A 24,567-nucleotide genomic window follows, 5' to 3' on the forward strand; every position below is an offset into this window, starting at 1 on the left:
GGTTTCGTTTCTGGCTGCTGATAGTTTTGAAGATCGTGCGTAAAGTCGGTTTGCAGTTTCCGAGTGAGCGATGAGCCAGAGGAAGGCGCCGGGCCGAGCGGGAACGAGCTCCGGAGCTGGAGCCAGGGCCAAGGGGGTCGGCAGCGGGAACGCAGGGAAACCAGGCTGCTCGGGCCGAGCGGCCGCCGGCGGCCCGAAAGGCCGGGCGGGGAGAGGATCCAAGGAGGAGGTACTGCGGGAGAGCAACAGTCCCGCAGCAACCCGCCTGAAGAACAGCGGCAGCCCCGGGGGGGGTGTGGGCAAGAGCGGGGGCAGTAAGGCGGGGGACGGCAGGAGGACGGGCAGCGGGGTCCGGGGGAAGGGGAGGGCGGCTGCCGGGGATAGCAGCAATGTCCCCGGCGGCAGAAGGGCCGCGGAGCTGAACAAAGTGCTGCGGAATGTGGTGGAAAACCTGAGGATCAAGTCGGTGCAGAAATCCCGGGCATCGAGACAGGTCAATGAAGTGGTGGATCACTTACTGCGGTACATCAGGAAGGAATCTGGAGGTTGTTTCACTGACATGGAAAAGTTATCGAGCGGCAGCTACTACGAGAACGTGAAGGTTAATAAATTCTTTTTTTTAATTCATCCGCTGGTTTCCACCCTCTTTTCCCACCCTCTCCCAGATATTTCCTACCCTCTGATTGCGCTTTTACTTTCATTTCCTCCGTGTTTGGGAGATGATCTGCGGGGGAAGTGTCTCGGTCAGCCCCAGGGAACCTGACCAAGGAACCTGCTCCCTTCAGGTGGATCTCCCCTCTCGGAGCAACTTGTGTGAACCTTTGTTTGTCCCCTTTTTTCCGCCTGCCGAGAGCTGCAGGGTGGTCAAAGTAGGACCTTCTCTGGGCTTTATCGACTGCACGTTTCTCCTGTCCATTCTGTTTTGCTGCTGGCCCTCAGAAGGTGCGTGGGGCACCCCTGCTCTATCCTTCTGCCTCCTCCTCCTCTGTGGGACCTGTCAGCTCCGAGCAAATGGCAAACTTTTCGCTCAAGGTACAGGGAGATCTGGGGGTGGGAAGAGGGGCTGGTGGGTGAGGCTTTGGGGGCATGAGTCACCTTACCCCCACCCACCGGGCTTTAATGTGAGACCTCAGCAAGCTGCGGGCAGGTTTGAGAGTGAATTTGGGATCTCCTCTCCATTCACTGACCCCATCTCTCTCTCAAGCTCCACCCTTTCACCCTCGCATCCCCCCTCCCCCTCCCCAACACCACCAACCATCACCCTATCCCTCCAAATGACAGGATCCCTCCCTGTAGCACTGGAGCAGCTGCAGTGGCGGGAGATTGGAGGAAAGCTGCAGAATAGCCGGCCCTGCTCAGATGGTGTGCCCAGGGAGGGGGTTGTGGGTGACAGTGTGTCCCCATCGAGGGGAAGGTTTGTTAGTTCCAGAGAGAGTCCCCAGAGAGGGGGTTGTCGGTAACAGAGTGTCCCCAGAGAGGGGGTTGTCGGTAACAGAGTGTCCCCAGGGAGGGGGTTGTCGGTAACAGAGTGTATGCATAGGCAGGGGCTTGTCGGTGGTCAGAGAGTGGACGGGTTTGTCAGTGATCAGAGAATGTCCCCAGGGAGGGGGTTGTCGGTGACAGAGTGTCCCCAGGGAGGGGGTTGTTAGTGACAGTGTCCCCAGGGAGGGGTTTTTCAGTGATCAGAGTGTCCTCAGGTAGGGGTTTGTCAGTGGTCAGAGAGTGTCCCCAGGGAGGGGATTGTCGGTGATCAGACTGTCCCTAGGGAGGAGGTGGTGGGTTTCAATGGTCAGAGTGACCCCAGTAAAGGGATAATGGTGGTCAGTGAATGGCCCCGGAGGAGAGATTTTATTTTCATTCACTCGTTGGACGTGTAAGGATCTTTGATGAATTTCTGCAATGTATTTTGAAGATAGTACACACTGCTACTACTTAGCGTTTGTGAATCTATGGCAATCAGGTGAGCTGCTTTGTTTGAATGGTGTCAAGTTTCTGGAGTGTTGTTGGAGCTGCACCCATCCAGCCACTGGGGGAGTATTTCATCACACTCCTGACTTGAGTCTTGCAGATGGTGGACAGACTTTGGGGAGTCAGGCGATACGTTTCTTGCAGCACTATTCCTAATCTGTGAACTACTCTTGTTTATGAGATATGTCCAGTTGAGTTTCTGGTGAATGGTAACCCTCAGCATGTAGATAGAGGGGCATTCAATGATGGGAACACGATTGACTGTGAAGGGGTGATAGTTAATTGCCTGTTATTGGAGATAACTATTGCCTGGCATTTGTGTGTCATGAATGTTACTTGCCACTTGTCAGCCCAAGCCTGGCCTGTTGTCCAGATTTGAACATTGACTGCTTCAGTATCTGAGGAGTCACAGATGCAATTATCGGTGAACATTCCCACTTAAGATGGACGGAAATATTGATGCAGCAGCTATAGATAGTTGGGCCTCTGACATGACCTTGAGGAATTCCTGCAGAGTTGCCCTGGAGCTGTGATGATTAACCTCCAACACATGACCATCCTCCTATGCACCAGGTATAACCCCCAACTTAGGGTTGGAGAATTTATCCCTGGATTCCCATTGATTCCAGTTTTGCTGGGGCTCCTTGATGCCATACTCAGTCAAATGCAGCCTTGATGTCAAAAGCTGTCATTATCACCTTCCCTCTGGAATTCAGCTCTTTTGTCCATGTTTGAACCAAGGCTGTAATGAGGTCAGGAGCTGAGTGGCCCTGGCTGGGTGTCACTGAGCACATTACTGCTGAGCAGGTGCTTCATAATAGCATTGTTGATGCATCATTTTACTGATGAATGAGGGTAGACTGATGGGGCATTATTTGGCGGAGTTGGATTTGTCCTGTTTTTTCTCTACATGACAAACCTGAGCAATTTTCCACATTATCGGATTGAAGAGAAGAGCTCTGCTGAGGGACCAGCAAGTTCTGGAGCACAAGTTTTCAGTAATATTGCTGGAATGATGTCAGGGCCCATAGCCTTTGCAATATCCAGTGTCTCCACCAGTTTCTTGATCCCATATGGAGTGAATTGAATTGGCTAAAGCCTGGTATCTGTGATGCTGGGGACCCCTGCAGGAGGCTTAGACAAATCATCCATTTGGTCCTTCTGACTGAAGATTGCTGCAAATGCTTCAGTATTATCTTTTGCACTGATGTATTAGGATGTTCCGTCATTGAGGATAGGAATATTTCTGGAGTTTCCTTCTCCAATTAGTTGTTTAATTATCCACCACCATTCACGACTGGATGTGGCAGAACTGCAGAGCTTAGATCTAATCTGTTGATTGTGGGATTGCTGTCTGTCTCTGTTTATACTGTTGTGTTGCAAGTAGTCCTAGCTAGCTATACCAGGTTGATACCTCAGTTTTAGGTATGCCTGGTACTGCTCCTGGCATGCCCTCCTGCACTCTCCATTGAACCGGGTTGATCCCCTGGCTTGGTGGTAATGGTTGAGTTGGGCCATGAGGTTGGAGATTGTGCTGGAGTACAATTCTGCTGCTGATAATGACCCTCAGCTGTGAGATCTGTTTGAAATCTACCCCACGTAGCCCAGTGATAGTGCCACACAACATGAGTGATTTCTCACTGTGAACACAGAACTGGAGTCTTCACAAGGACTGTGCAGTGGTCACTCTTACTGATACTGTCATGGACAGATGCAACTACAGTCAGCAGATTGGTAAGGATGAGGACATATATGCTTTCCCACACCACCTGCTGCAGATCCAGTCTAGCAGCTATGCCCAACTGAATGGCTTGTTAGGTCATTTCAGAGGACAGTTGAGAGTCAGTCACAAGTAGGCCAGACCAAGTGAGGATGGCAGATTTCCTTCCTTTAAGGACATTAGCGAGACAGATGGGATTTTTCCTGGATAATTGACAATGGTTTCACGGTCATCATTAATTCCAGATTTTTTAAATTGATTTCAAATTTCACCATTTGTTGTGGTGGGCTTTTGAACCCAGGTTCCCAGAACACATCAACTGAGTTACTGAATAATATCACTAGGTTGTCATCTCCCTGATGGTGTTCACAGTGTGACCCTGGAGAGGGGTGACCTAGATCCTGTGCTATGGTAGGTGGGTCCTAGATAGTTAATTAGATAGTTAATTAGATGGTTAAAGTATTCTGAGATTGTGCAACCTGCCAAATGTCAGCAAGTTTCTCATTCTGAGTCGGTCCTCAGCTCATGTCAGTAACATGCCTAAGTTAAAAATCACACAACACTAAGTTATAGTCCAACAGGCTTATTAGGAAATACTAGCTTTCAGAGCGCTGTTCCTTCATCAGATAGCCATGAAGCAGCATCATAAGACACAGAATTTGTAGCAAAAGATCAGTGTCATGCAACTGAAACAAGTTTGTTCAATATATTGTTTCAGTTATAGAGTCACAGCATGGAAACAGACTCTTCGGTCTAACCCGTCCATGCCAACCAGATATCCCAACCCAATCTAGTCCCACATGCCAGCACCCAGCCCATATCCAGCCAAACCCTTCCTATTCATATACCCATCCAAATGCCTTTTAAATGTTGCAACTGTACCACCCTTTGCATGAAAAAGTTGCCCCTTAGGTCTTTTATATCTTTCCCCTCTCACCCTAAACCTATGCCCTCTACTTCTGGACTCTCCCACCCCAGGGAAAATACTATTTATCCTATCCATGCCCCTCATAATTTTGTAAACTTCCATAAGGTCACCCCTCAGTCTCCGATGCTTCAGGGAAACAGCCCCAGCCTGTTCAGCCTCTCCCTATAGCTCAAATCTTCCAACCCTGGAAACATCCTTGTAATCTTTTCTGAACTCTTTCAAGCCTCACAATGTAATGGAAAATTATCCATTTACTGTGAAATTTAAAAGAAATGCTTTTCTTCAATTCAATGCTGTACTGAGCTTTGTAAACGACGCTTTGATGAAGGTCTGCAGCCAGCTTGTCTCTGTTTGAATTCTGTAAACATTCAACTCGACCTTGCGATAGTCGAACTCAGCGAAAGCTGAAGAATTGGTATGTCTAGGACCAGGAGATGAGAGGATAACAACTTGAGTTTCCCACAGTCTCTGCCCTTGAGTGTGTGATAAGGAACACTATAAGGCAAGCATCTGTATAATGTTCAGGGCTCTTTGCATTGAGGCATCTGGCTTAATGTAATGAGTCAATCCTTCAGGATTTAAAATAAAGATCCTTTCTTTGCTCTTGCTAATAATTGAGTCAAGACGATTTAATTTCCACAACACACAACATCTTTCTGATGTGAAGGAGACCAGAATTGCATGCAATATTTCAACAGTGGCCTAACCAATATCCTGTACAGCCGCAACATGACCTCCCAACTCCTGTACTCAATGCTCTGACCAATAAAGGAAAGCATACCAAACACCTTCTTCACTATTGCATGACACTGTGATCTTTGGCTATAAAGTCTGTCTTAACATCCTGCTCCACAGCTACCTGATGAAGTAGCAGTGCTCTGAAAGCTAGTGCTTCCAAATAAACCTGTTGGACTATAACCTGGTGTTGTGTGATTTTTAACTTGCCTGCCCCAGTCCAACACCAGCACCTCCACATCTTAAATAATGATAGCAAATTTTGCTAAGTCTTTGTGAGCTGGATACATCCAAATAACAATAAAGCTTAGTGATGAAAGTGTTAAATGTTCTCTTTCCCAGTTTGTTGCCATGCCATACCTCACTATGTCTGAGCAAAGACTCCTTTCAAATCTCATAACGAAGTTAACCAATATGTAAGCAAGTGCTCGACTAAAAGCAAACTACTGCAGATGCTGTAAGTCTGAAATAAAAACAAAGTATTCACGGATGCGTCGTAACTGTGTTTCAGCCTTTTTACACAAATTTATTTGTCACATGAATGAACAATGTAAGGTTTATCATTTCAGAGACCGAGGATACCTACTGCAGTATTGATACATAGCAATTACCAACTGTCAGACATGCAGACCAGATTCCTCCATAAATTAAATCATTTATGATGCTAGAGTAAGGGTGTAGCTCATCCAACAAAGATCAGACATAGAAGCACCCTCCAACATGGAGATTTTGAAACACTATGCAATGATGTTGTGGAAACCCAAAAAAAGGAAGGCAAGAGATCTTCTAACAGAAGGAGAATACTACTCAAGGGAAGTTTTTAAGGTTGGAGGATGTAATTGGATGGAAACAGTCTCTGGGGTCCAGGGTAGAAAGGTAGGCATTCCATAGGCTGGTCTCAGGGGAGGGTGCATGGGGAGGAACAAGTGCTAGAGGTAATGGAACACTTGTTCAGATGTTGCACAGGAGTTGGTGCCTTTCATAAAAACATAAGAAATAGAAGTTGGGGTCAGGAATAAAGCTTCTTGGACCTGAGCTATTTGCTAAGATCAGAGGTGAACTTTGACACCAGGTTCATTTTACCTTCCCTCCTGACGCCCTTACTTTCAGAAATCCAATCAATCTCAGTCTAAAAACTAAACATTCACAACCATGTGGGGCAGAGAATTCCAAGATTCGTAACCCTTTGAGTAAGAAATTCCTTTTTATCTCAATCTAAAATGGCTGGAGTGGGGAGATGGGTTTAGTGTTGGGATCATGTTGGAGGTGGTGCTAAAAACAGAAAACTATTTGTTGAATACAGAGCCCAGTGAGTTTTGTGTGTGTGTGAGAGAGAGAGAGAAAATGTGTGTGTGAGAGAAAATGTGTGTGTGAGAGAGCGAGAGAGAGAGAACATGTGTGAGTGTGTGTGCGCGCGGGCAATCAGCTTGTGATGGGATCATCTTTATTTCAGCATTTTACTTTTGGTCTCTGCAGATTTCAGAACCAAATGAATTTGACATAATGATCGTCATCCCTATTAAAAGAATTGAGTTTCTGGAAGTGGATGCTGAAGGTGCTTTCTACCAAGTGATATTTAAGAGAAATCCAGGTGCCAACCCCCTCAGTCAGTTTGTTTGCAATGACACACTATCAGCTGAAGAAATGATCTGTCACCTCAGGAAACTCATCAAAGAAGGGGCAAAAACTCTGTCAGGTTGGTATTAGGTTGTGGTCATATAATTTACACCTTCCTCCAATATAGGGTGGCTCCTGCTAAGCAAAATTGGTCATTGTGTTTTTCACCATGCGTTGAAATCAGAACAGGCACCCATCCAATCCTTATCCAACATACTAATGGTGGCTGCAGTGGATAACTGAATGAGTGGTTTACCTTCTCCTAAGTTCAGGGGGCTCTACCACACTGACTGGGCTCAAATAACTCAGCCCATGTATGAAGATACGGGAAATAGCTGAAAAGGTAATGGATGAATTAGCCAGAATATTACAGAATTCACTGGATTCTTGGAGGGTTCCTGTGGATTGGAAAATGCTCATGTGACACTCCTGTTCATGAAAGGAGAGATACAGAAACAACAGGCCAGGAAGCTGAACATCGGTCATTGGAGAAATGCTAGAGACAGTTGTTAAGTAGCAGCAGAATATTTGGGAAGGCTTAATGCAACCGGAGGTAACTGGGTTTGTCAAAGGGAAATCATGTTTGATAAACTTGATACAGGCTTTTGAAGATATAACAAGTGCAACAAGTCAATAGGTTAAGTAAATGCAAGAAGTTGACAAATGGAGTATAATATGGGAAAATATGAAGTTTCAAGAGGTTTAGAGTACAGGAATAGGGAAGTCTTACTGCAAATGGTGAGACCACATCTGCAGTACAGTGAGCAGTTTTGGTCCCCTTATTTTCAAAGAAAACTTTCATTGGAAGCAGTTCAGTGAAGGTTCACAAGGATGATCCTGGTTTTGAAAGATCCTTGTATATATTTAAGGTTGAGATAGATTGATTTCCCTACTGATCAAGAATCTATGCTTACAGTTTGCAGGAAAGTTGATGTGGTCAGAGCAGCCATGATCCTAGTGAATGGTAGAGCAGGCCTGATGGGGAAAGAAGGCCGACTCTCCTATTGCTTTTTGTGCTATAGTTGATAATGAGGAACCAAGGTAGATGGATTTCCAGATAGTGTTTGAAAAGATGCCACATAAAAGATTACTGCACAAGATAGAGCTCAGTATTGGGGATAATTAATATCATGGATTGAGGGTTTGATAATACATAGAAAACAGAGTCAGGACAAATGGGCCTTTTTCAGGTGAGAAAGACATAACTGCTGAAATACCACAGAACTGCACTGGGGTAGTTCTAGAGGATCTAATTAGGCTGATTCCTTTGATGAAGGAGTTGATTGATCAAGAATGGTTAAATAGGTGAAGCCTTCATTCATCAGAGTTTAGAAGAATGAGGGGTGATCATATTGAAACAAAATTCTGAGGGGGCTCGATACTGAAGGTTTTGAGAAGATGTCTCCATCCGTGCGGGAATCTCAGACTAGGGGGCATACTAACAGAATCAGGGGATACCCATGTAAAACTGAAATTCAAATATATTTCTTGTAGAAAGAAGTGCATTCTATAATTTTCTCTTCTCCAGAGAGCTGTGGAGGTGAGAGCACAGAAATTGAAGGGGAGTTAGGTAGATTTCTGAAATACCAAGGAGTTTAGATAGATACTCTACAGTATGGAAACAGGCCCTTCGGCCTATCCACATGGACCCTCCAAAGAGCAACCCACCCACACCCACCCCCGAATAATGCACCCAATGCCATGGGCAACTTAGTATGGCTAATTCACATTTCTCCACAGGACGGAAAAAAGGAAAACGTTCTGGATAATTTTGGTTCCTCTTTATCCTTAGTATTAGCAGGAGCCTCAATGTACTGCAATTGGTCTAAACTTTGATTCTAAAAGTGTGGCACTGGAAAAGCACAGCAGGTCAAGCAGCATCAGAGGAGAAGCAGCGTCTATGTTTCAGGCTTAAGCTTGAGGGCAATGAGGAAGTGGGGCCTACGACAGGTCAGTCATGATCTTATAGAGTAGCAGGGCAGGCTTGAGGGGCTCAATGGCCTACTCCTGCTCTTACTTCTTATGCTCTTCTGGATCATGGAACTTCCTGTTATGAATAAAGGGATAAGAATGGTTGATAGAAAAAAAAGTATGAAAATTCATGGGCAAATACAAAAAAGTTCTAAAAATCTCAGACAATGGCAAACTTACTGAATCACGAGGGACTGGAAAATTAAGGCATTGTTATCTGCAGTAAAATCCAAATGCTTTGAGGCCACTTCCTCAAGTGATTAATGTGACAAATAAATAATTATCACTTCCTTAAGAGGAATACCTTGGTGAATGTTTGGGTCAGGAATTTTTATCCTGACAGTATCAATATACATAAGTTGCTGAAATGACAAAAGGAAAATTCACAGCCTCCGTATCATTGGAGAGAACACTTTGTCTGTATTGTGAATAGAGCTGTTGTTATTATGAGAGAGCATTTTCTTCTGTATGTTTGCTGGTGATTTAAGACAATTTCCAGCCAAACTGCTCAAAATAATCGAAAAAAAAAGAGTTTCTTCTGGATGAGTAGCTCACTGGAAATCAAGCCCTGCTATACCTGGAGTGGTCACATATGTTAAAGATTTAAAAAATAACACAGAATTTCTCAGTTTACCTAACTTTCACACCCAGACTGACACAAAGCATGGCCGGATTTCTGCACTTAACAAGAATTTCTATTAATATTGAATAAATAGATTCTAAGAATGGATAAACAATTATGAACGATTGACAAATAACTTCCCTAGTTAAAACTTTAACCTCTTATAAACTGCCCCTTACACATATATAGGCAGACACAGACAGGAAAAAAAAAAGGGTGTTATGGATAGAAGGGAAGACTGGGAAGGCAGCTCAATGGTTCCTTTTCACAAGGTTCACAGACAATTTTTTTCCCTTGTCAGGACTTGCTGCTCCTTGAATCCTCCTTCTCCAGGTACTTTCACTTGCTTGCAGGAGGCACAGAAGAGTTGGTTAAACATTTATAAAAATTTCTGACCTAGTATTTAACAGCCATAGCTTAGAGCAAATTATGAGGGAAAAATAAACTGGCTTTCTTCAGGCGTGAGGTGGTTTTTACCGCAGAGAGCAGGAACAGCTCCTTATCTTTCAGAGGTCAGTAACTTCTTCCTCAAACATTCACACCATAAGCTATTCAGCTGCCTGGAAGCCAGTTATTGGCAGGGACCAAGCCTTTGCCATTGAGAATGGGTCACCATACCACAAACCTATCGACTTAGTTGTGGTTGAAGCTCAGTTCATATATACCCCTCGGCTGCAGCTTGTCTATAAATCGGCTTTACCCATTGCATGAACAAACAGCTGTGTAAATTGTACTTATAATAAATGACAGTTAACCTGCTTTTTTTTTTAAAAAAATGCAATCAGTCAACAATCCTTAGCTTTTAAACCAGTGCTTTTTCCATTTCAATGTACAATTGGAAACAGAAAAATAAAAAAGATACAGTCTTTACACAAATGTACTCAGCCTTATCATAGTGTCCTTCTTATCTCAGGGACCAATCTAGTGAATGTTGGTTGTACTGCTTCCAATGCAAATACATCCTTGTTTAGATATGGAAGCCATGAATGCATTCAACCTCTTGTTGTGGTTTCATAGCCCTGTACAATTTTAGCACAACTTATTTTTATACTCCAACCCCCATTCAATAAACATCAACATACTATATTCACTTGTTAACTGTTTGCTGTACCAACATGTTAACTTTCTGGAATACTTATATGAATATACCCCAGTTCCTCTCAACTAACTCAACTAACCTGCCTACATCTTAGAGTGTGTGTGTCCCTTTCACAGCTTCTAGTGTTTTATAAAGTTCCAACATGATCTCTATTGGTATGCTGTAGACCATGGCCACTTTCATACTCCATAAACCATCTTCACCTTTTTTAAATCTGTCCTCCTACAGTGAGTGCATTATAGGCATAATCAGAAGTTCCCTTTGTCCCTCTGAACTTTTATGAATTTTACTATTTGTTTTCTGTGCCCTTGTGCTGCAGTCCTCAAAAATACATTATTTGGATGAAATACCAGTTGCCACTTGTGTGCCTGAAAGAAATGATGCAATAAAATTATCCACCATGCATGTTTAACTCCAGAATGGCATCAGAAAGCTACAGTCCATTTCCAGCAGCACTTGTGTCTGAATGCATCCAAAACAGTGGAGTGAAAAATCAAGAGGAATACTAAAATTGTGCAAGTGTGAACTCTGGGAGGTACTGTGTTCCCTCGCACTGAGTGAATGTTGTTAAATGCTCCCTCACTTGAAATGGAAGAGATGGCAGTATAGTTCTTGCACAATTAACGTCCTGTGACATAACCGCAAATTAAAGGTAGGAACACATGAGAGTACACATGTCGCTCCCAGTAACCTCACAAGGTAGCCAGTTGCTAAGTGCGCCCTCATGGTGGATTGACTGAGCTGCGGTGAGGCTCTACTCTGGCATTCAGATTGTTTCTCAGGCAGCTTGGACTTCAGTAATCAAGTGAAAACCTTAGACCAAGGTTGAATGTGCCAACAACTATGGAGAGGCAGAAAATTGTTTCCAGGGGTAAAATAAAATTCCGCATTTGGCAGAATGTTGAAAAATTCGAAGTTTGCCAAAATGGTACAGTTTGATATTCAACCAGCTCTGGGTGGCTGGTTTTCATTTTAAACACTTTTGTGTCACATCCACCAAAATTACACAAAGTGTGAAATTTTCTGCACCAAAAGGGTGCACGTGAGGAGTCAATTGAAATTTTCAAGAGTGAGATTGAAGGATTATTGTTGGATATTAATGTCAAAAGATATGAATAAGGGACACGTAAATGATGTTCTGGTGCCTAGATCTACCATAATTTATTTGGATGGTGGAATGGTCTCTTCCTATTCTGTGGGAATAGCCACTTCACCTTTGGTTGGCTTCTTCCTGTTGACCATTAACAATTTACTTGGGAGGAGCAACCTTTAAAGCTAGTAAATCTTTTGTGCTCGTGGTCCAAATCCTTTACTCTGCAATTATTGAGGATTATTATAATTATTTATCATACTCCACTGGTTAGAACACTTACTCCTTTTAAACTCCTGTTTGACAGAATACAATATAAAATTGGAAAGAAGAAAGCCAGGATGTCCTGCTGTGACCCTTCAGATTGAGGACAAGGAATATGGGCCAATCTCACTGGACATGGTTTTGGCCCTGGAGGTTCATTCACAGAGCTGGCCTAGCAGCACCACTGATGGTCTAAAGATTGGAGATTGGCTGGGAAAGAAAGTCAGGAAAGAATTCAGAATGAAGCCGTTTTACCTTGTACCAAAGCATCCACTTAACCTGGCACAAGGAACACGCAGTCAATCACAGAAAGGTAACTTACCTTTACATCCATACATACACCCAATACACCATCTTCTCTTGTACATAATTGCCATATACACAACATTTTCTGTACTTACACGAATTAATGTTACTAAATGGTTAAGGATTAAGTGGGACAGTTTCTTCAGATCTTACTCTCCCTACCATAACTTAACCAAAAACTCTTAAGTATGGAAATTAGGTTTCCAAAGAAAAAATCCTTACAAAACCAGTAGGGGAGGTCAGAGAATTTCCTCTTCACAAGCAATTCTAGCAAAAACCAGCCAAAAGAATTCTGAATCTGGAGCTGTATTTTCACAGAATCCCAACAGTGTGGAAGCAAGCCATTCGACCCATTGAGTCCACACTGACCCTCTGAAGAGCAGCCCACCCAGACCCAGTGCCAACACCCTCCCCCACAACATCCCGATAACCCTGCATTTCCTTTGGCTAACCTGCACATCGTTGGACTGTGGGTAGAAACATGAGCACCTGGAGGAAACCCACACAGAGACAGGAAGAATGTGCAAACCTCACACAGATAGTCGCCCAAGGCTGGAATCGAGCCTTTGTCCTTGGCGCTGTGAGGCAGCAGTACAAACCACTGAGCCACCATTTCGTTCTGATTTGGTGGCGTGCTATTGCACCTCTGCATAATCACAACAGGAATGTCAAAAGCCAGAAATCTATTGGAGGAGGATCTGGTTGCATGAAGCCTTATACTGGAATTCACAAACCAGATTGCAGGGAAATGAATAGTGAAGCAGGAAGCACAATTAATGGCACAATTAATACTGCTTTCTGATTGAAGCCTGAGCTTTTCACTATTTTTGATTAAGTTTTAATCATTACAGAAGTGTGGCGGATTTCATTCTCACATATTGAGAAGATGATGCTCCTGAACCATGGCAGCTTAAAAACTTGCTGTGAAAATGGATCATCTAAATGTTGCAGGTGAGACTTATCACTCATTGCTGTCGCCTGTTACTGATCTGGTTAGGAACAGTGGGAAGCACACATGTATTAAGTGAAGCAAATCATGTGATGTCAACAGCCAAGGTACTTTGATCACAGTTCTCAACAGCTAAGGTTCTTTGATCGTGGTAAATGTTAGGTTCTGGGGACTTCATTAAACACTTCAGAGGTTTGTTGAGTCATCAGCTGCAGGATTTGACAGAGCGGATCATAAGAAACACAGGAATAGCAGTAGGTTGTTTTTCAGGTTGAGATTAATCTGTCTTTCAGTGAGATCGTGGTAGATCTGTGACCTAACTCCTCATGCTCCTGAATAATTTTGAATAATAAAATCCATCATTCTCAGATTTAAAATTAACAACGGATCCAGCATCATTTGCCATTTGCAGAAGAGAGTTCTAAAATTCTGCCACTCTTTTGTACAGAGATGTTTCCTAATTTTACTGCTTTGAACGCAGGTGTTATATGTACGCTCTAGTTCTAGACTCCCAAATCAGTGGAAACAGTTTGATCTACCCTTTAATATATTAAAAACTTTAATCAAATCGTCCCTTAACCTTCTAAATTCCAGGGAATACAACCAAGCTCTGTGAAATCTGTCCTCATAATTTCAACCTTGGGGTTCAGACATCATTCTAACAAAACTAGGTTGTACTCATTTCAAAGTCAAGAGTGTGCTGCTGGAAAAGTACAGGTCAGGCAGCATCCATGCAGGAGAATCGACACTTTGGACAAGAGCCCTTCATCATGAATTCTGATTTCTAATGACGGGCTCTTGCCCGAAGTGTTGATTCTCCTGCTCCTTGAATGCTGCCTGACCTGCTGTGCTTTTCCAGCACCACACTCTTAACTCTGATCTCCAGCATCTGCAGTCCGCACTTTCTTCCTGTACTCATTTCAAAGTCAATATATCCTTTCAAAGGTTTAGTGTCCTAAACCATTCCTAGTACTCCAGGTATATTCTAACCAGAGTATTGTAAAAACAGATTTTGACTTCCCTGTGTTCTCGTGCTCGGATGGAAAGGCCAGCACTAAATTAACATTTTGGATTATTATCTCTATATTTTGCACTGTCACTATTTTTACTTCTAACTATTTAGAAAATAGCCTGTTCTATCCTTTTTAGATCCTTACATTGAAATCCATTTACCAAAGTTAGACCCATCCACTTAATCTGTGGATATAGATACTGCTTATAATACCACTGCCTATGTGCAAATTAGATACTTGCCTTTCTATACCTGCACAGCCCTGGACGCTATGGGGCAATTCTAGCATGGTCAATCCACCTTTCCTGCAAATTTCTTAATCATGTCAGTTATTTGTCTTCAGTTTTAGGTCTCTTATCTGGAACTCCATATTAATGACACCCAGAAACATTTCTTAGAATTTCTCATAGTTAAGTGTGTTTTGGTACAAACTAGAGAACTTATAATGTAAGAGCATTAATAGACCATTTGGTGCATCAAATATGCTGTGCCATTCAAGGGATGCCCGATCTGATATTCCTCAACTCTATTTTCCTGCATTTTCCCTGTAACTTTTGAATTCCTTATGGATTAAAAATCTGTTTAAGTCTTTAATATACTTCATGGACTAGCCTCAATAGCCTGCTGTGGTAAAAAATTTAATACATACACTACCCGCTGAGAGAAAAAAAATGCTGTCTTAAACGTCCCTTATTTTGAGGTTACGCCCTCTGGTCCTAGACTCTCTCACAGATCCCCTGAAGACTGAGGCAATGGAATGTACATGTGTACACCTTTCCAGCAGACCCTGAGACTACTGGATCCAGCTCTCTAACATGTGCATGGGGTCAGCCAGATGATTGCTTACTTTTGGCGCTTGGGCCCCCACGGTGTAGCTGAACTCCTGCAGCATCCCACATACCCATTCGCTGCTTCCTGCTCCTCCCTGTGCATGTGGACAAATTCTCTGATTACCCGCACCACAAGGTCCTCTCCTGCCTGGCAGTGAGCAGCTACCTGACCAGCAGTGGAGTTGTTGAAGTGAGGTGCTCACCAGCTTGTGCTCCCAAACTTTCAAATTGTGACTTTCTCCCTGGAGGTGTTGGTATCTGAGCTAGCAGGGGGTGATACTTCCCTCCATACAGATTGAAGAGATGGCTTCTCCTGGTCCAGGCTGTTTCTCTACCAGGAACACGGTCATCCCACTGGTACCTGCAAGACACAAGTGAGTACCTCTGCAATCATGTGGGCCCTTTCCGACTTATTGTGAGTTGTCTTCATCTAGATGGAGAGAAAGGGAAGTTTTGAGAGAGGTGGAAGTGAGTGGCACAGCTGGTGCAGGTGACGCAAAGGCAGTGAGGTGTCCTGGGAGACAGGTAGTAGAGAGGCCATGTATACTTAGTGCTGGTGATGAGAATGAGGGAGGGAAGATGTTGTAGGGAATAGAGAGAGTGATGGTGCATCAGACTTTGATGGGAGCTGGGTGCAGATAGAGGGAGTGTGAGGTAAGAGAGAGAGGTGTGTGACACTTACCCTGGCAGAGCAGAGATCTTCTCGCCGACCTGTTGAACATCCCTGTGGGTTGCAGAGATGGCAGTGACCTGGGTAATGCCCTCAGACAAGCCTGGTGATCTCCTGTCCTCTGCACACCTTGTCCACAAAGACCACCAGGCCCCTACCAGAGAATCGTGGTGCCATTTTCACCTTCTCTGATATTTTCTAAATGAATGTCCATTTCTGAGCAGAGCAACTTTGGATGCCAGTACTGTGGGAGCACAGCAGCCTCTTAAATAGGGCATGGGCACCGGGGATGGTGGTCTTTTGGCAGATTGCTGGTCAGTGGTCTTCTAAAAACAGCAAATGGTAAGATGGGGCTGAAACTGGGTGAGAAAGGTGCCATAGGCAAGGGGTAGGTAATTAACGAACAGGTTTTGCAAGATACGGTGAGAGACCTTGCTCAGCACCACAGTGAGAAATCTTCAATAAACTGGGTGAAACTGACACTTGGCCAGAAGACATGGGATTCAGTCCCAAGATTTCCTACAGGTACTTAAAAAGGAAAAGTACGAGAGAAGTGAATGTGGATCTTCTAGAGAGAGTGAAAATTAGGAGTTTTGGATAATAATGAAATGGCAGATAAAATAATTTGCTTCCACCTTCAATCCAGAGGATACAAAAACTTTCCAGTAGTACTTGTGAATAAGGAAGAGAGAGGGGAGCTTAGCAAAATTACAATCATGAGGGAAGTGGTACAGAGCAAACAAAGTTTATAAGATTTTGAACAATGTGACAAGTTGGAGATGCTGATCTACATGCTGTTGGAGGTCAGTCTAAAACCAGGGGACACGTCTAAAATTAGTGCTGTACATCTCTATGACTCTATAATCGATAAAGACATCTCACAGAGGGTTGTGTGACTTCAAAACTGCCCCTCGGGGGGAGGAGGGGCATATTTTGAGATGGAGATGGATCGATTCTGGTTAGGCAAGAGTCGTGAGAGTTATTGAATTGGATGATAATATGGAATGTGAAACAAACAGATTAGCCATAATCTTCTTGAATGGCAGAGCAGATTTAAGAGGTGGAATTCTACTTCTGCTCCTATTTTCTACATTCATATATTTTCACTACTTGTCACTAGTCACCTGGTCAAAAAATTCAATTGAGTGAGCCAGACATGAGCTACCTTTTCCAAATTCATGCTGAATCTGTGGCCAGCTGAAAGGTTTCAAGGTGTTCAGTCACCCTAATTCTTACTTAGACTTTGGCAATTTCCCAATAAACGTTATTCAGGCTTATCTATAGTTCTCTGGTATTCCTTTCCACCTTTTTAAAATAGCCGAGTAATGCGCAACTTTCCTAAAGGAAGACTTCGTGAATCAAGCAAACTTGGAAGATTATGGTTTGGATATCTGCAATGTTCTCACCTCCTTCTTTTAGAAACCTGAGTGGAAACCATCCACTGTGGGGACTTGTCATTATTCTCTTCATTGAAGTTTTTGTTATATTAATTGTGATTATTCCTCTCCAAGATTTAATTTTAGATTTAGTGATTTTTCGGCCCGTTTGACCTGATTTTCTATTGTAAATACTGATACAATTTTGTTGACAGATCTACCATTGTTTATTTTCCACAGCTCAATGCTTTCTGGCCACTCATTCTTGTGGTTAAAAAAGTGTTGTGTTTGAATTCATTGTGAGTTTCTTTTCATATTCTATTTTTGTGATTTTCACCGTTTTGGGATCCTTTGCCAGATTTGTGCTTTTTTTAAATTTATGTCTTCTTAGCTTTAGATAATGGTTTTCATCTGTTTAGATGTCCATGGATTTTTGTGGCAAAAAGAGCTCACGCTCCATACATACATAAATGGATTGTATGTATAAATGCCACATTCCATTGAAGTCAGCCTTGCACAAATCTAGTGTATTAATTGCTTTTTATCGGTTTTCCTTCATTTCTAAATAATTTTTTAAAAATTATAATCTCATTACTATCCAATTAGAGCCATAGAGTCCTACAGCACGGAGACAGGCCCTTCAGCCCAAACTGGTACATGCTGACCAAAATGTCCATCCCCATTTCCCTGCACTTGGCCCATATCCTTCTAAATCTTTGCTTTCCATGTATTTGTTCAAATGCCTTTTAAATGTTGTTAATGTATCCACCTCAACTACTTCCGCTGGTAGCTCATTCCATATGCACACCACGCTGTGTGTAAAACAAGTTGTCCCTCAGGTTCTCATTTATTCTTTCCCCTCTAACCTTAAACTGATGCCCTCTATTTCTCGATTCCCCAACCCTGGGGAAAAAGACTGACTGCATTCACCTATCTATGCACACTGAAGATGCCCCCTCAGTCTCCTACACTCCAAAGAAAAAAGTTTGAGCTTGTCCAACCTCTCCCTAAAACTCAGATGGTTGAGTCCTTGTAAATTTTTTTTGCACTCTTTCCAATTTAATAATATCCTTTCTACAGCAAGGTGACCAAAACTGAACACAATACTCCAAGTGCGGCCTCACCAATGTCCAGTGTAACTGCAACATAACTTGCCAACTTCTATACTCAATGCTCTGTAAGGTCCCTCTGTTCCATTACACTCCTTAAGGTCCTACCATTCACCATGACTTTCCAAAATGCAAGAACTCACACTTATCTATATTAAAGTCCATTTACCATTTCTTGCCCCACTTTCCCAGCTGATCAAGATCCTGTTGCAATTTCTGATAATGTTCCTCATTGTCTGTGATCCTACCTATTTTAGTGTCATCTGCAAACTTACTAACCATACCTTATATATTTTCATCCAAATCATTGCTACAGATAACAAAACAGCAATGGGCCCAGCACCTACCCTTGAAACACACCACTCGTCACAGGCCTCCAATCAGCAATCAGCATTCTCTTACTTTTACTCTCTGGTTCCTATCATCAAGCCAATTGTATATCCAATTTGCCAGCTCTGCCTGGATTCTAAGCAATCTAACCTTCCAGAGTAGGAGAAAGACTGTAGATGCTGGAGAATCGTTGAAACTCCTGATGAAGGACATTTGCCTGAAATGTCAACTCTTCTGCTCCTCGGATGCTACTTGACCTGCTGTACTTTTTGACTCTAACCTTTCAGAGTAGCCGGTCATGTGGAACCTTATTAAAAGGTCTTACTGAAGTCCAATTAGACAACACCTACCACCATGCCCTCATCAATCTTCCTGGTCACTTCATCAAATAACTCTAACAAATTTGATAGGCATGATCTCCCATGCACAGAGCCATGCTGGTTATACCTAATCAAACACAGTCTTTCCAACATACGTATATCTTATCCTTCAGAATCATCTCAAGTAATTTACCTACTGTAGGAGCATAACCCCCTGACCGGCGACAAATTTTCAGGAGGCACGCAGCATTCAGGCAAGTGGAAGATGTTGATTTGAGTAAAAAATAGTTAAAGCAGGGAGAGGGCCAAAGGATTGTTCCTGAATCTGGCTTCACTATAGGAACTTAATTATTTGCTTAATCTTTAGATTAGATTGGAAGAGAGATCAATGACAAACTCTGATTTTACAGTAAAAAGCAGTATTTTTATACATTGAGTTATCATGATCACATAAAACGTGGTCACTATGTCCTTCCCCCTTACTCTGTATACCCAATCCTATGAGACACTTCATCAATGATGGCCTTTCCTACGGACAGCCCCAGATCCCAAGATCTTATGGTGTTAACAGGTACTATAATCTCTAGGCCTTGGAATCTTCCTATGCGTCCTATTCATTCACAGTTCAACGTTACAAGCTATACTCCGTCGGTCTGTCTCAGATTGGCTTATCTCCAAGGACAGCTTCAATTCTGTTACTCATTGTATTTCCCACTGTCCTAATTATATATGTACAAATACAAAAGACAATTTTAACTTACTTGCTATAAGATTTATAATATTAATTCAAGTTATAAAGTATAAAGTTCTACTGTCAGCATTTCGTGATTAATGGGCTGTTAACAATCTATTTTGTTCACACCATAAGAGAAGTCATTTCCTAAAGCTGGTTAACATCACATCTAGGTCTAAATGCTTTTCTCTTAATATTTATATTATGCTTTGGCTACATGTATCTATATGTTGAAACTACCTATATGATTCTCTGAAGAGACTTCAACTGGAACCTATTTTTATATTCTGAAGTATTCCTGGAAACTAATTACTGCAAAGTAACTTTGGTTGTTCTGGCAGCTACTTAGGGAGTTAATATGCTGTATCTTGCACGTGGTGTTTATTCATCCACCGGGATAATTATTCTTCGAATTGTCACTTGTTTGTTTTGTAGGCATGCTGTTATCAAAACTATCTGGAACAGGCTGTTTGTCCTGTTTATCTCTTCTCATCTATTTAGTGTTTTACTGCTGGGACAGGCTGCACCATCTTGTTTTTCAGCCATTGTGAGAGCATGACATGGGTCATTTTGGTATAAGCGTGTACAGTATAGTCCTATACCTACTTACCTAACACAGATGCTAGGCTTCTTTAGCTGCCTTGGGTACAGATGGTAGTACTCCGCTTTGACCCTCCATCTGGGTGGAGCTGGATCCTCACTGGCTGATCCATTAAGAATGGTGGGTTACGTGTGAGGCAAGAGGGAAAATACCACTTGAGGAATCAAAGTCAAGGTGAGCAGAAAGTTGCACAGAAAAAATGAAACTGCTTTAATTTTTCACAGGAAGCCCTGTCTGAAGCTTTTGAAAAATCTCATCCAAAAACTTAAGGAGAAGAATCCTCGCATTCTGGCAAATGTCTGTTCATACCATGCAAAAACAACGCTGCTACATGCGTGTGTCAAAAGACCTAAAGATGAATTGTGGCCTTTTGAAGAACTTGATACCTGCTTTCTTCAGCTGGTGAATGACTTCATCGAACACCTGAAGACATCCAACCTTCCTCATTTTTTCATTCCTACCTATAATCTCTTTAACCCTTCTTTATTTGGTTCAAAATGCAGGGAAACACTGTTGCGTCTAATTGAATATGAAAGGAAGAATGACTTTCCAATCTTCGGAAGGCCCAATTAACTGCATAACAGTCACTGATGAATCAGTTTGAGAGAAACATAGATGGTAGGAGAAGTTGAGAAGTTTGGTTTAAAAGGAACCTCTGGAATCCTGAACTAAATGCATACCAAATACAGCACATAGGTAAGGAAGCTATGCAAAATGTTTGTAAGTCACTGGTTACACCTCAAGCTGGAGAACTGTGTTAGCCTTAGTGAGTGCAGAGATTTACAGGAACAGTGCTTTGGATGAGGGACACAAGTTGTGCAGAGAAACTGAACAAGGTGGAATTATTCTCACAATAGCAGAATGGGTTAAGAGAGCTTTAACAGCAGCGTTTACCTCATAACATATTTCTGATTCAGGAGATAGAGGCTGAGAGGAGGGACAGTAACCAGAGGGGGACAGATTGAAGGTAACTGGCAAAAGAACCAGAGGGGAGCACTGCATTTTGTCACAATGAGTTGATCTATAATGTGCTGCTGATGAAATGGTGGTGGAAGCAGCTTCAATATTTGAAATTACTCAAAATATTCAAACAATAATTACTTGAAAAGGAGAAATTTATCAGGCTGTTGTGAAAGAGCAGAATGGGAATAATTAGATACTCTTTTCAAATAGTCAACTTGGGCACAATGGGTTGGATGACATCCTTTTGGCGTAACATGTCACTTTGTTCTACGAAATGAGAATCTGATGGATTTATGCAATACATTTTGAACTAATTTGGTCAAACACTGGAATTTTACTCTCAACTTGGTTAATTTACTGGGGTTTAAAAATGCACAAACTATTGAATTTAATATAAAGACAAGCAAGTTCAAGCATAACAGTGCAGCAGGAACTTCAGGCACATTTTTAGAAGAGCATGAACTTGGTTAATCAGTTAAATCTGTCTTTCCATACTTAGCATTAAACCTGAAGCTATATGGATGGACATGGTTAGCTCATTGGTTGGATGACAGCATCTGTAATGCACAGTGATGCTAACTGCATTGGTTCAATTCTCACACAGGCTGCAGATACAATGAATGCCCCATCTTCTTAACCTCACCCCTCACCTGAGCCAGGGTGACCCTCAAGTTGAGCCACCAGTTGCCGCTCTCTAACAAGAGAACAGTCCTCTGGGACTATGATGACTTTATGTTTTTGTGGCCAACAGAGCCATCACTGGATGTAATATGAGTGTGACTAGTTTACAATGAACAATTCTGAATACAAATTATGGACCAAAGGTATTATAATGAAAACATTTAAAAAACGGTATTTGATATGCTTTCCTTTATTGGTCACAGTATAGATTTTAAGATTTGGGAGGTCATGTTGCGGCTGGCAGGATGTTGGTTAGACCATTTTAGAAGGATTTGAGCAATAGGGGGAGGCTGAATAAGCTGTTTTCCCTGAGGTGTTGGAAGTTGAGGGGTGACCTTAGAGAGGTTTATAAAATCATGAGGGGCATGGATAGGATAAATAGACAAGGTCTTTTCCCTTGGGTGGGGGAGTCCAGAACTAGAGGGCATGGGTTCAGGGTGAGAAGGGTAAGATATAAAAGACACCCAAGGGGCAATGTTTTCATGCAGAGGGTGGTACATGTATGGAATGAACTGCCTGAGGAAGTGGTAGAGGCTGGTACAATTGCAGCATTTAAAAGGCATCTGGATGGGTACACATATATGTATATATAGGAAGGGTTGAGAGAGGTATGGGCCAAGTGCTGACAAATGGGACTAGATTAAGTTGGGATATCTGGTTGGCATGTGCGAGTTAGACTGAAGGGTCTGTTCCGCGCTGTACATCTCTATGACTCCATAAGGACATCGCTGTCTGTCCTTTGACAATGATGTCCATTCAGGGTTGCAGGTTTCTACTGAGCATCTTCATGTGACTGACCAGGCTGATACTCACACGCACATAGGGCAGGACATTCTAGTGGCACCCTGGAGTGCAGCATTTGTTTCCATTTCTCTGAAGCATTTTGCTTCATCATGAAGGATCCAAAGTGTGGTGTTGCCATTTTGAATGAGTGGAAGCAGTCTCTTCTCAGTCATTAATGTCAAATGCCATCAAGCTTCTGAGTGTCTTTGTAGTGTTTTCTTTTTCCTCCCAGAGCATTGCTGTTTGTGAGGTGAGGAAATACATCCTGGTGATCCCTGTCAGGCATCTGATCCATTGTGGTTGATTTTTGCATATTTTGAACCTTTATAGAGCTGGCCTCAAGGAGGATACAAATTTTCTTTTGAGTTGTCAGTTTTTCATCATGCTATTGTAGTTACTGCTGTCATTAATTTATATTGAGATAATGCAGATTCTTATCTCTGACACAAGATGGTTGAGAAATAAATATCCAAATTTCCTGAGCTACCTCCGTGAACCATAGAAAAGAGCCTGCTTTCTGTTTGTTGTATTGAATTTATCAGGTTTAGCTTTAAGTAACATATCCTGAAAGTGTTCAGTATTCTACACAGTATTGGAAAAACAATGTTACCATAAGAATGGATTCACCAAAATATGCTTTTATACTTTTTAATTTGTTAATATAAACTATAGAACCAAAAAGGAGACCAGCAGCAGGGTGGAAGAACACAGCGAGCTAGGCAGCATCAGGAGGTGGAGAAGTCAATGTTCTGGGTGTAACCCTTCTTCGGGACTGGGTGAGAGTGGCAGAGCTGAAGATAAAGGGGCACGGTGGTGAAGTGGGGGTAGGTGAAGACAGGATAAGGGTACGGCCTGGTTGGTCAATGAGAGGAATGAATCCTGTTGGTGGCAGGGAGGATTTGAAGAGAGGAGGAAGGGCTTGGAAGGGAGTCGGGGGATGGGAAGGGAGGTTATTTTCAATTCTCTAACTTCAAATAACCTCCCTTCCATTCCCCTGACTCCCTTCCCAGCCCCTCCCCATCCCATCCACTGCTCCCTGCCACCAACAGGATTCATTCCTCCCATTGACCAACCGGGCTGTACCCTCTACCTGTCTTCACTTATCCCGACTTCACCACCCTTTTTATCTGCAGCTTGCTGTACACCCACCCCCAGTCCTGAAGGAGGGTTATACCCAAAATGTTGACTTCTCCACCTCATGGTGCTGCCTGGCTTGCTGTGTTCTTCAAACCACCTACCTGTCTACTTTGGATTCCAGCATCTGCAGATTTTGTCTCTCAGAACCAAAAGGAGCAGGGATCAACCATCACTTCTGTTACAATCTTGCCACTTTGTTTATATAAACTGAAGATTTCAACCCTAAATTGTTTACCATTAACGAATGAGGAACTTTCATGTTTTTATGTAAATTGTTAGTGATGAATAAATGGAACATATTACATCCTTGACTTTGTATCAGTTATTGTTAAGACTGGTGGATGGGCGTTCTAGCAATAGTTGTAGGGTAGGGCAGGGTAGAATATAAATCAAAACATGATAGTCAATGTAACAATGGTAATACAGTAATCATAAGGAACTTAAACCTTTATATGGACTGGCAGACTAAATTTAAAATAATTGTGGGGAGTAGTTGGTCAAGGAATGTATACAAGATAATCTTCTCGGTGAGCGTATTGGGTAAGCAGCCAGGAAATGGCTATTTTAGTTGTGGAATAATGCGAAGTGAAAAAGCTAATTAACAGCCTCGTGGTATTATCGCAAACATCATTTACTGCACCCATTGCTCTCGATGTGGTCTCCTCTACATTGGAGAGACCAAGCATAAATTTTCAGAATGGTTGAAGGAACATCTCTGGTCCGTATACACGAACCAACCCGACCTTCCTGTAG

General features: G+C 42.6%; 1 protein-coding gene across 1 annotated transcript; it reads left to right on the forward strand.

Annotated features, from left to right (window-relative positions):
- The first annotated feature begins 70 nt into the window (after window positions 1-70).
- On the forward strand, window positions 71-23,477 carry LOC140454386 (cyclic GMP-AMP synthase-like). The gene is made up of 5 exons (XM_072549091.1): window positions 71-601; window positions 6,828-7,047; window positions 12,058-12,327; window positions 13,172-13,271; window positions 20,475-23,477. The coding sequence occupies exons 1-5, from the start codon at window positions 71-73 to the stop codon at window positions 20,821-20,823; spliced, it is 1,470 nt and encodes a 489-aa protein (XP_072405192.1). The 3' UTR covers window positions 20,824-23,477.
- Window positions 23,478-24,567: the final 1,090 nt, after the last annotated feature.

This window comes from Chiloscyllium punctatum, chromosome 3, assembly GCF_047496795.1.
Source record: "Chiloscyllium punctatum isolate Juve2018m chromosome 3, sChiPun1.3, whole genome shotgun sequence".
NCBI classification, from domain to species: domain Eukaryota; kingdom Metazoa; phylum Chordata; class Chondrichthyes; order Orectolobiformes; family Hemiscylliidae; genus Chiloscyllium; species Chiloscyllium punctatum.

Excerpts from the sequence above, each read along its gene's own strand:
- LOC140454386 (XM_072549091.1), top strand. The coding sequence starts at position 71 with ATGAGCCAGAGGAAGGCGCCGGGCCGAGCGGGAACGAGCTCCGGAGCT. Across the intron at positions 602-6,827 it reads GCTACTACGAGAACGTGAAG|ATTTCAGAACCAAATGAATT; the intron begins GTTAATAAATTC and ends TGGTCTCTGCAG. Across the intron at positions 12,328-13,171 it reads ACGCAGTCAATCACAGAAAG|AAGTGTGGCGGATTTCATTC; the intron begins GTAACTTACCTT and ends TAATCATTACAG.